The sequence below is a fragment of the Tachyglossus aculeatus genome, chromosome 27 (genome assembly GCF_015852505.1).
Source record: "Tachyglossus aculeatus isolate mTacAcu1 chromosome 27, mTacAcu1.pri, whole genome shotgun sequence".
Classification (NCBI taxonomy): Eukaryota; Metazoa; Chordata; class Mammalia; order Monotremata; family Tachyglossidae; genus Tachyglossus; species Tachyglossus aculeatus.
In genome coordinates, this window is record NC_052092.1 from 2,857,661 (window position 1) to 2,870,125 (window position 12,465).

The 12,465-nt window shown below is 49.5% G+C and overlaps 1 protein-coding gene across 1 annotated transcript; it reads right to left on the reverse strand.

The window, feature by feature from the left end:
- Nucleotides 1–1,934: 1,934 nt before the first annotated feature.
- On the reverse strand, nt 1,935–10,374 carry LOC119946507 (vomeronasal type-2 receptor 26-like). Its single transcript, XM_038767862.1, has 6 exons — nt 10,169–10,374; nt 8,685–8,976; nt 6,409–6,540; nt 5,105–5,332; nt 3,371–3,494; nt 1,935–3,177 (listed from the first exon to the last, which is right to left on the reverse strand). Exons 1-6 carry the CDS (start codon nt 10,372–10,374, stop codon nt 2,258–2,260), a joined length of 1,902 nt encoding a protein of 633 aa, XP_038623790.1. The 3' UTR covers nt 1,935–2,257.
- Nucleotides 10,375–12,465: the final 2,091 nt, after the last annotated feature.

A 12,465-nucleotide genomic window follows, 5' to 3' on the forward strand; every position in this document is an offset into this window, starting at 1 on the left:
CCCCCCCCCCCCAACCCTTTCTCCTCCCTCCCCTCCCTTCTGCTCAAGCAGAGACCAGCACAGTCCCCGTGCTCTGATTCACTCTCGGGATTGGCTCTGTCGAGAGGACCTGCACCTGGGTTCATACTTTTTTTTCCAGCTGCCTAATGACAAATAAATCTTCCTCCTTCCCCTCACCCCTCCTTTTTCACTCTGGGGACCCCCAGAGGATCAGAAGTGGAACCGATCCGATCTCACACAGAGTCACGTACCTGGTTCCAGTAAATGGAATTTTCTCCCACTCTCACTCTCGTCCCCAAATGGTTTGGTCCAACCAGCACCCAACAAAACGAGGAAGAGAAGCAAGATCCCTTTTACTTTGCTTGGAAATGAATAATAATAATGATGGCATTTATTAAGCGCTTACTATGTGCAAAGCACTGTTCTAAGCTCTGGGGAGGTAACAAGGTGATCAGGTTGTACCACGGGGAGCTCACAGTTTTAATCCCCATTTTACAGATGAGGTACTGAGGCACAGAAAAGTTGTGACTTGCCCAAGTCACACAGCTGACAGTTGGAGGAGCCGGGATTTAAACCCATGGCTTTCCCATCACTATTGACGGCACTATCATTCTTCCCGTCTCACAAGCCCGCAACCTTGGTGTCATCCTCGAAACCGCTCTCTCGTTCACCCCTCACATCCGAGCCATCACCAAAACCTGCCGGTCTCAGCTATGCAACATCGCCAAGATCCGCCCTTTCCCCTCCATCCAAACCGCTACCCTGCTCGTTCAAACTCTCATCCTATCCCGTCTGGACTACTGCATCAGCCTCCTCTCTGATCTCCCATCCTCTTGTCTCTCCCCACTTCAATCCATACTTCACGCCGCTGCCCGGATTGTCTTTGTCCAGAAACGCTCTGGGCATGTTACTCCCCTTCTCAAAAATCTCCAGTGGCTACCAATCAATCTGCGAATCAGGCAGAAACTCCTCACCCTCGGCTTCAAGGCTCTCCATCACCTCGCCCCCTCCTACCTCACGTCCCTTCTCTCCTTCTCCAACCCAGCCCGCACCCTCCGCTCCTCTGCCGCTAGTCTCCTCACCGTGCCTCGTTCTCGCCTATTCCGCCGTCGACCCCCGGCCCACATCATCCCCCAGGCCTGGAATGCCCTCCCTCTGCCCATCCGCCAAGCTAGCTCTCTTCCTCCCTTCAAGGCCCTACTGAGAGCTCACCTCCTCCAGGAAGCCTTCCCACACTGAGCCCCCTCCTTCCCCTCCCCCTCGTCCCCTCTCCATCCCCCCCGTTTTACCTCCTTCCCTTCCCCACAGTACCTGTATATATGTTTGTACATATTTAATACTCCATTTATTTATTTTACTTGTACATATCTATTCTATTTATTTTATTTTGTTAATATGTTTGGTTTTGTTCTCTGTCTCCCCCTTCTAGACTGTGAGCCCACTGTTGGGTAGGGACTGTATATGTTGCCAACTTGTACTTCCCAAGCGCTTAGTACAGTGCTCTGCACACAGTAAGCGCTCAATAAATACGATTGATTGATTGATTGAGGATGGAGAGACTATTTAAATCGTTGACAATTTTTCTCTCCTGAGATATATATTCAAAAATTAAGGAACCCACAAGGAATACGCCGAAGATTAATGTTAGGAAGACTTGCTATGGAAAGCCTTGAAAAAACTATGTGCTGGAGTAAGAATTGCTACAAAAATACAAATGATCAATTCTAAGGTGTTTCCAGTGACACTGTATGGATCTGAATGCTGGAAAGTGAAAAACAGGATAGCAAAAGAATATATTCTTTGGAAATGTGGAGCTGGAAGAAGCTTTTGCAAATACCATGGGCTGCCCAAATAACAAACAGATTGGTTTTGGAGCAAATTAAACCAGTGTGGTCTTTGGAAGGCTAAACGACCAGACTTAGATCAGCATATTTCGGACACATCATCAGGAGGACATTTTTTCTCTAAAGAAGACATTAATGCTAGGAAAAGTCCAAGGAAAATGTAGAAGAGGCTGATCAGCAGCTAGATGGATAGAAACCACAACAATGATAACGAAAGACCCGTTAGCAAGATTACGATTTAAGGCAGTAGATATGATGTTCTGGGGAAAATATATCCATAGAGTCGCTATGAATCGGAAATGACTCAATGGCTCATCAGAGTTAGAACAAAATGGGGACCTTCCAAAACCTAAATTGTGATAAGGGACGGAGGGGAACATGAGTTTACTTTGCACTAGTATGTGGGAGAAATATCAAGGGGATAGAATGCCGATATTACGTTTCCTCAGTAACTGGTCCCGGGTGTTCCTGTCCGGTCTCAGCACGATCACATAGACCTTGGGCCCAAAGATACAGCCCAGGAGCCCAGCGCTGGAGGCCAAGATGGAGAAGATCTCCACGGCCACCATGGCCTTGCCCTTGGTGCTCAGGTAGGTGGGCAGGAAGGAGATCCAGACGCTGCAGAACACCAGCATGCTGAACGTGATGAATTTGGCCTCGTTGAACGTGTCTGGCAGATTCCGGGCCAGAAAGGCCACCGTGAAACTCACCAGGGCCAGGAAGCCCATGTAGCCCAGGACGCAGTAGAAGGCGGTGATGGAGCCCTCGTTGCACTCAAGAACGATGTGGCCAAACTCAGCCTGCGTGTTGGAGTCAGGGAAAGGGGGAGAGGTCCCCAACCAGACCCCGCAGATGGTCACTTGGATCAAGGAGCAGACGAGGACGACAAAGTTAGATATTCGGGGACCCATCCATCCCCGGAACCTGCTCCCCGGCTTGGTGGCCCGGAAGGCCAGGACCACTGTGATGGTTTTGGCCAGCACCGAAGCCACGGCCACGGAGAATATGATGCCGAAGGCAGTTTGTCGGAGGACGCAGGACGCTGTACTGGGGCGGCCGATGAAGATGAGGGAGCAGAGGAAGGAGAGCACGAGGGAGACGAGGAGGATGTAGCTGAGGCCGCGGTTGTTGGCTCTGACGATGGGCGTGTTTCGTTGCCGGATGAAAATCCCCAAAGTCAGGGCTGTGATCAGGGAGAAGGAAAGAGCCGAACAAACCAGCACGATGCCCAGAGGCTCGTCATAGGAGAGGAAAGTGATGACTTTAGGAAGGCAGCGGTCTTTCTTTGGATTTGGATAATCATCTTCAGGGCACTTCACACACTCTGCTGCATCTGAAAGGGATAATGTTTTCAGTCGATATCGCCCAGATATCCCCCAGGCTTTTCACTAAGCTAGACTGTGAGCTCGCTGTGGGTAGGGATTGTCTCTCGTTATTGCTGTTTTGTACTTCCTCAAGCGAAGTATCAGAGCCACTGACCTCATTTGGCCACTACTACAGTGGGCGACCCTCCTGCAGACCCTTACCTGTCTGGTTGGAGATCTCGCCCTCTGGGCATGGGGCACAATCGTAGCAGCAGACCGCCTTGTCCTCCCTAGCTGCTTTTCTGTATCCAGGGAGGCAGCTATTGCTGCACACAGATCGGGGGGTCTGAGCATTCAGGTGGGGAAGGAACAACACAAAGAAAAAGAATGACTTAGAGAAGAGAAAGGGGGTGGGGGTGAGGGGAAGCAGATTTCGGGAGCACTGAGAAATGGCGAGAATGTGCTTGGCCCTTTGGGTAGTATTGTATCTTCTTTACTGAGAATTGTGTCGGCAAAGTCCCTAAAGCATTCAACCCGTATGTCTATTTTTAATACCTTGTGCTTTTTCTTTCGAAAGATTGTAAACCATGGGATGAGCTTTCACATCACTTCATCAACCACTGAACATAGAAACAAGGAAATACTCACGCTGAGAATCCCTAGTTCAGTTGCCATTACCTCCTCAACTCCAATCCAGCTCACCCTGACCTGTCCAGCCTGAGATCCCATATTTAGGGACTACAGGAATCCGTATGTGCGAGTTGGGGGAATCTGGGGACCATCACTATCAGGGTTGTCCTCCTTCAGGTGCCCACCATCTAATTTGAGGACATTTTGCAGACTCCCAAACAACATCTGTCAAAGGTGACTCGATTCAGAGAAGTGGAGACCGTTTAGGGTGCGCTGTGGGTCTCATTTGAGGGTTGATGATAAAGGGAGTCATTCCTGTCAATCCTTACCCTTAAAAAGACTGATTTGAGAGTCTGCTTCATCGATCCTGCTCCATGGGGGAAGGTGAGACAGGCAAAAACAGATGAGGTAGGACGTGCTTATGCAGGAGCGAGGGATAATAATAATAATAATAATAATAATAATAATAATAATAGCGTTTGTTAAGTGCTTTCTATGTGCCAAGCACTGTTCTAAGCGCTGGGGTAGATACAAGGTAATCAGGTTGTCCCGCGTGGGGGTCACAGTCTTAATCCCCATTTTACGGATGAGGTAACAGAGGCACAAAGAATTTAAGTGACTTGCCCAAAGTCACACAGCTGACAAGCAGTGGAGTAAGGATTAGAACCCACGACCTCTGACTCCCGTGCTCTTTCCACTAAGCCACCTGCTTCTCAGGGGATGAGGGTTGTCACCTACCTAAACTCACTTCCAATCAAGACCTCCCTTTTGGGTGTGGGGAGGGTGAGAAGGTGTAGAGAGGTTGGGAGAAAACGTGGCATATACCACATCGTGCTGCAGAGAGTTAATGATAGTTATAATTCTGGTATTTCTTAAGCGCATACTGTGTGCCAGGCACTGTACTAAGCGCTGGGGTGGATACAGGTATATCGGGGTGGACACAGTCCCTGTCCCACAAAGGTAGAGTAGAATAGAGAGGCAGTGCAGTCTCATGGAAAGAATCTGGATTCTACCTTCACCCTGTGAGGCCTGGAATTAAGACGTTGTTGGGGCCAAGGGGTTGGAACTAACCTAGACCTTGAAATGCTGACGATTCCCTGTCCCTCACTCACCCCTAAAAGTGATGAGAGTTGGTTTGCCAACATCGAAGCCCAACAGAAGGTTTAGGGATTACCCATCAAGTAAGCACACTCAAATCAGAGGAAGAGGGAAGAATACTTGTCCCGCGAAATGAAGGCATCCCCAAACCTTCCTGGAAAACCTGGAAATGGCCATTGGCTGGTCCGTCTGAGAGAGGCCCGCACCCCAAATTGCCACGTTCCTCACCTCTTCGAAATCGTCGTTCCACCTGATGGCCTTTTCATTAATGGTGAAGTCGCTCCCCAAAGGAGCCCGGGTGTTAAATTCTCCCACCTTCATCCTCTTGCAGGTAAAGTATCCAGTTCTGCGAAAGTTCAGAATGTCAAAGCTCGGGACGGCCTGGGTGTTTCCACCAAAATGTCGCTCGTCCCCAGTGCTGGTGTTGAACCGGTGCTGATTCAGGAAGGAGTGGAGCTGACAGGGAGAGAAATGCCCATCATGGTGTGGGAATGGGCAGATCCTTTGTCCACCCCTGCATTGTGGGGCACTACTGATTCCTCCCTCCTCACCAGGGCCAGAGCTACCTTCACCTATCTCCCCTCCATGGAAACTTAGAAGGAGAGGAGCCCCTCTCTGACCCACCGGGTTTTCCTTTCCCATCTCCTTAGAGTTTAATTTAGCGGTATTTGTTAAGCGATTACTACGTGACAAGCACTGTACCAAGCGCTGGAGTAGACGTGAGGTAATGTTTGATGTAGAACCTGTCTCACAAAGGGCTCACAGTCTTAATCCCCATTTTACAGATGAGGTAACTGAAGCAGAGGGAAGCTACTTCACTTGCCCGAGGTCACATAGCAGATAAGTGGTGGAGCCAAAATTAGAAACCAAGTCCTCTGACTCCCAAGTCCATGCTCTTTTAGCTAGGTCACACTGCTTCTCTTAGTTGTTCCCTATTGAACGGCTTAATCAATCAATGGCATATAGTCAGCACTTAATCCATGCGGAGCACTGCCCTAAGGATTTGGGAAAGCACTGTACCACGGAGTACGCAGACACATTCCCGGACCACAAGGACCTTAGTTTAGAGGGCTAGCTAGTCGAGACAGTTGCCTGGGCCCCCGGGAAAGAGTATGGTCAGACTTGGAGCGCCGAAGAGCCAAGGTGACACGAGAAGCCAAGGAATTTCTGAGAATGAAAGTCTAAACAGAATGACCATTTGCAAATCCTCACTTCTCACACAAGCCGTTCTGGTTCTACCAACCTCTGGACGGGCTCACAGGGACAGTGCTTTGCACATAGTAAGCGTTTAATAAATGCCATCATAAAATAATAATGATAATGGCATTTATTAAGCGCTTACTATGTGCAAAAAGCACTGTTCTAAGCGCTGGGGAGGTTACAAGGTGATCAGGTTGTCCCATAGGGGGCTCACAGTCTTAATCCCCATTTTACAGATGAGGTAACTGAGGCACAGAGAAGGATGATAAGGCACAGACCCTCCCGTGAGGGAATCTGATGCTCTGGCCCAGAGGACTGTGGGGGAAACCTACCTGCCATGATGGAAGACTCATGGTGTCTCCTGTCTCTGACATTTCCGTTTCTGATCTAAATAAGAGCATTTCGTGGAGTACACGGGCCACTGCGTTCACAGCACTGTATACGGTGTAACTCACGCCTGACAGCTGCAAATCCATAAATATTTCAGGAATTTTTTTGTAGCTTTCATTTCCCTGGCAGACCTTCACCCTTTCTGGTACATAGCTTCGGACAGGAAATTTGCAACGTAGATAAGCCTCCCAGAAATTCTTGAGGTAAATGTCATCGGGGTATTTCAAAGGGTTAACCGTCTGGATAAAATCTTTGAATTTAGGAATCTCACTGGTGTGGGTGGAAAATGACAAGGAGCCACAGAAGGCATCATCTTGCAGTTCGTAATCAATCCTGATGGAGACGTCCCAGTGAGCTGTGATGATCCAAATCTTCCCGGATTCATCAGCCAAACTGAGAGCCCATTTGAACAAGATGAGTGAGTCTATGTCACCGTAGATAATGGCCACGTTGGCTGAATTAACATTCATTTTAGCATACAAATGCCTTATTTCCAATGTTCCATAGTATTTAGTTTCAGGAATCTGTTCTGTTAAGGCCACACAGACACCGTGTTTGGCCATCTCTCCCCTCAGGTCCCGGGCGAATGTTTCACCTTGAACGTTATTGGAGACAATCAGGCTGACCCAAGTCCAGCCAAAATGCACCAACAACCGGACTATTCCCCTCTGCTGAGCGGTGTCCCTGGGGACCATCTGGTAGAGAGAGGGAAACAGCACGGGATCCCTCAGGGCGACATCAAAGGGGCCGTAGGTGATCTGGGTAGAAAACAACTCAGCTCAGTAACAGTTTCAAAGTCAGGAATTGGAGATACGTAGAAAACAATGTCAGCAAAGATTGAACTTGATTTCAAGGTAATATTTTTAATCTGCCAAATCCCCCTCAATGCTTTCACTGTCCATTCCACAGTGGGGAAGACTTACTAGTCCATGTTACAAGGCATAGAAAAATGGAATTTAACTGATGTGGATTAAGGATGAAAGACGACGAAACTGACCAGAGAGACGATAATAATTATGGTATTTGTTAAGTGCTTACTATGTGCCGGGCACTGTACTAAGCACTGGGGTGGATACAAGCAAATCGGGTTGGACACAGTTCCTGTCCCACGTGGGGCTCACAGTTTCCAGCCCCATTTTACAGACGAGGTAACCGAGGCACAGAGAAGTGAAGTGACTTTGTCCAAGGTCACACTGCAGACAAGCGGCAGAGGCAGGATTAGAACCCATGACCCTCAGACTCCCAGTCCCGGATTCTATCCCCTTAGCTCGGACCCAATGGAGCAGATCTGCTTCTCTGAGCTTCAGTCTGAAAATCGGGGGAAATGATCCGAGAAACTGACTGATCATCCTAAACATTCCGGAGAGGATTCTGCCTCGGTTTGACTGAAATACAGAACCTTTCCCCCTCAAATTCCCAGCAGTGACCCGGGCCGACGGGGAAAGGTTGGGTTTTACTGAGGATTTCGACCCTGGGGCAGGTTCAGTGACCAGCGTTTAGTACAGTGCCCGGAGCTTAGTACAGTGCGGGGTACATTGTAAGCGCTTAACAAATACCACAATGATTAATATTATTATTCTGGTCCCGCGCCCTTCATGGGCCCCATTCGGAGCCATGGCAAAGTCAGGCCAGGGCTCGGCAGCCGCGAGGTCCGCCCTTGACCCTCTCGGAGGAATTTGCTCATCCTAAGGTCACCGAGGGCGCAGTCACCCCCGAAGGCCATTTCACCTTGGAACCCTCGTTGTCCACCCGGATCCCTGAAACCGGACCCGGATTGCCGAATCCTCGAGAAAGCCTCCGTTCCCTCTTCTCCATCCCACCCAGAGGGAAGATTGGGAAACGAGGATTCCAGCAAAGTAAACGGATTTCCAGCCTCTCCCTCTTCAACCACACTAATTTTTCACATCGGATTAGTCACCCAGGAGAATCTGGAACCAAAGGAGCCGAGGAAAGGCAGGAAGACATAAACTAATGTAAGAAACACACTGATATCGGAGATTTCCAGATAGAGAAATGGCGGGCCAGAAACCACGACTCTGGGAACCTGCAGAAAGTTTCCGAAATCCCCGAAGTGACTGTCCAGACCTGGGTGTGTGGAAAGAGATTAAGGGATATGGATTTTGGAGGAAGCAGAGACACAGGTTAAGAGTTTGGTCACCTTTTCCCTCCTCAGAGAGTCTTTAAGGACACTAATTGGGATCGAGCTGAGGTCTCTTACCTGGGGGATCTTGTGGAATCCGAGCATATTGGCACCGGCAATGGACAAGGAGGATTTGACCCCGCCGATGACGGCCACAAGCTTGCTTCGCCCCTCGCAGTTGTAATTGGGAACTGTCCGGCCCGCGCCCGAGAGCAGGATCAGAGACTGCTCCACGGCCAGCCTCTCCCGAAATAAATTATCGGAGATGTGGAATCCCAGGGAGATGTTGGGCAGGAGGCTGGGGTCTTTGTTGATCTGCTCCACGGCAAACACCAGGGCCAGGACGTGGTGGTAGTGTTTGGCAGTGCGGCTATAAGGAAAGGGGGGAAAATCGGGACTCGACCCCTTCCCCAGTGTAAAAGGGTTTCGGGGTGACGTGAGGATCTGCCTGGCCAGAGGCTAAGAGCTGGGGATCGGAATATTTAGGGAGGAAGGGGGAATCAGGGCCATAGAGGTGTGGGTTCCTGGGGTCTTTGCACATTAGGCAGAAACATCATCCCATCATTCATACACTCAGTCTCTCCATCAATTGTATTTAGTGAGCTCTTACTGTGTGCAGAGCACTGGACTAAGGGCTTGGAAGAGTGGGTGAGAACTGCATCTTGCAATGAGGGGCTAAGTTGGGACCCTTCTAGTCCTTTCTAGACTGTGAGCCCGTTGTTGGGTAGGGACCGTCTTTTTATGTTGCCCATCTGTACTTCCCAAGTAGTGCTCTGCACACAATAAGCGCTCAATAAATACTACTGAATGAATATATTGTATCGGACTTGGTAGACACGTTCCCTGGACGAAACGAGTTTATCTTCTAGAGGGGGAGACCGACAGTACTGTAAGTCAAACAATCACGGATATGGACATACGAGCTTTGGCAGCGTGGCTCAGTGGAAAGAACACGGACTTGGGAATTAGAGGTCATGGGTTCTAATCCTGGACCTGCCATTTTTCAGGTGTATGACTCTGGGCAAGTCACTTAACTTCTCTGTGCCTCAGTTCCTTCATCTGGAAAATGGGGTGAAGACTGTGACCCCCACGTGGGACAACCTGATCACCTTGTATCCCCCCGCCCCCAACCAGCGCTTAGAACCGTGCTTGGCACATAGTTAGCGCGTAACAAATGCCATTATTATTATTATTATTATTATTTGGGGATGAAGTCAGGAGGGATGAATAAAGGGAGCAGATCCAAGCGCCGGAAGGGAGAGCGAGGCTATCTTTGTATCACTAAGCCACGGACTGGGGGACGGTTGAGAAACGGCCATAATGCCCTGCAGATGCTGCTGTCTGCCCTCTGGCATTGGAAAACCACCCCTTTCTCGGAGAACAGAGGAAAACCACAGAGAAACGATGGAACAGAGAGATCTCTCTCACGGCTGCTCAGTAAAAACAGCAACAATGGCAAGGTCAGACCATCCTCCAGCCTCTCCATCGATCAGAGAACAGAAGCAATTCCCTGCTCATCCCCTTCAGCCCGAATAGCCCAACACAGGAAAAATGACACTTACACAAATTCTGTATTAAACCAAGAAGGGTACCTGGAAAAGCTTGGTGGAAAACCTAAAAATACATTCAAAGAGAAGAGCCCTCCAATCACCAAGTCCCCATCTTTGTAATAGCCCCGAGAAAAGTCCCTGCGCAAGAAGCATTGGCTCCCGGATACAGAGACGGAAGGAGTCAGGAGCCAAATCCACAGCAGCAGGAGGAACAGCATCCGAACCGCTTCTCCCTGTCTCAGAGCTGTAGCTCTGAACCTGCCCCGAGCTGTGGACGATGCTGAGCCCCCAGATCACCCGGCTGCTCCGGTCCCTTTCAAAAGGGATGCCCCTTGCCAGCTGAAATGCCACCACACACAGATTCTCCCTGACAAGTTCTGGCCAGCCCAGGTCGGAGAGTTGGGAGAGCTTTTATAGGCCCAGAGTCGGAGACGGTGTTGAAGAGATGTTTTGGCAGGCTCCAGGTTTTCTTGTTAGTGAAGAGGGCGGGACGGTGCCCTTTCCCTTCCCTATCTCCTCGAACAGAGACCACTCCTGGTCCCCACGGCCAGAATGACCCTGGGGAGTGTCCCTGCTGAGGAAGTCTGCACCTGTGTCCTTGTTTCTATTTCCAGAGCCATAGGAAAAAAACAATCTCCTTCCATCCCCTCCCCTTCTCCCCAGCGAGTGTCGAGAAGCAGAGTTCCCTAGGCGACAGAGTACGGACTTGGAATCAGAAAGATCCTGGGTTCTAGTCCCGGCTCTGCCACTTGTCTATGCCTTGGTTACTTTATCTGTAAAATGGGGATTAAAACTGGGAGTCCTGTGTGGGACGGGGATTGAGAAATACTGATGGTACCAGCCAGGAAATCCTGAGCTATGTTATACTAATAGCTCAGGATTTAACCAATCCACTAGTTTGTGGATTGGCTAAATTCACCCAAGTGAAGGTGGGAGAGTTCCATTGCGAGGTTTTTGTGGGCAATGGCTTGACCATTAGTGAAGAGGTCATCATTTGGGAAAACAGCTTCAGCTAGATAGGAAAGGGACAATTCTGGGTGTGAGGGCATTATCAGCCCGTGGCCATTCCTCCAAATGCTAAATACTTTTCTCTCTCTCTCTCTCTCTCTCTCTCTCTCTCTCTCTCTCTCTCTCGTGTGTGTGTGTGTGTGTGTGTGTGTGTGTGTTTGGGTGGGAGTGTGTATATCTGTCCTTTCTTAATGCTCAGGTTCCAAGTTCCGTTTGCAGCGAAACTTGCACCCCTGGATTGAGGAAAACAGCTGGGGTGGGGATGACCATCTGCTGCTACGATTGTGTCCCTTGTCGAGAGGGGTAGATCTCCAACCAGATGGGTAATAATAATAATAATAATAACAACAGTATTGATTGTGCAAACTCTAGGGTGTAACCCTTGCCCCCAGCCCGGGCACCGGAAGCCTGGAACTGCACCGGGGGAGACATAGATACCCTCATTCCCCTCCTTCCCCACAACCGTGTCCCGGGAGTTTGGGACTGCACAAGAAAGGAACCGCCATTCCCTCCACCATCCCTATCCTTCGCCCACCGGGATCCAGACGCCCTGCCAAAGAAGCAGGACAGCGACTCACCGAGGTGCTAACACCGTTTTAACAATCCCCCCATTAACAACTAACGACCTGATAACGCCCACCCATTCACTCCGGACAGTTGCTCTAATGACTTGCTAATCTCGGTTTACGGATTTGTGGATTTCCCCTAGCTGGGAGCTGTTGAGTCGCTACCTAGTAAACGCTTAACAAATACCATTGTTATTATTACCACCTACTGGGCTCCACAGATCAACTGCTATAGTTCATTCACTCAATCGTATTTATTGAGCGCTTACCCTGTGCAGAATACTGTACTAAGCTCTTGGAGAGTACACTGAAGCAGCATGGCTCAGTGGAAAGGGCTTGGGAGTCAGAGGTCGTGGGTCCTAATCCCGGCTCTGCCACTTGTCAGCTGTGTGATTTAGGGCGAGTTACTTCACTTCTCTGTGCCTCAGTGACCTCATCTGTAAAATGGGCATTAAGATTGTGAGCTTCATGTTGGATAACCTGATTACCCTGCATCTCCCCCAGTGCTTAGAGCAGTGCTTGGCTCATGGTAAGCGCTTAACAAATACCATTATTATAATTATTACAATGTGCAATCTAGGGGAGGGCGGTGGGAGAAGACATGAATATAAATAAAGAAATTACAGATATGAACATGAGTGGTTATGGGGCTGGTGGGGGGAATGAATAAAGGGAGCGAGGCAGAAGGGAGTAGAAGAGGAAAAGAGGGTTTAGTCAGGGAAGGCCTCTTGGAGG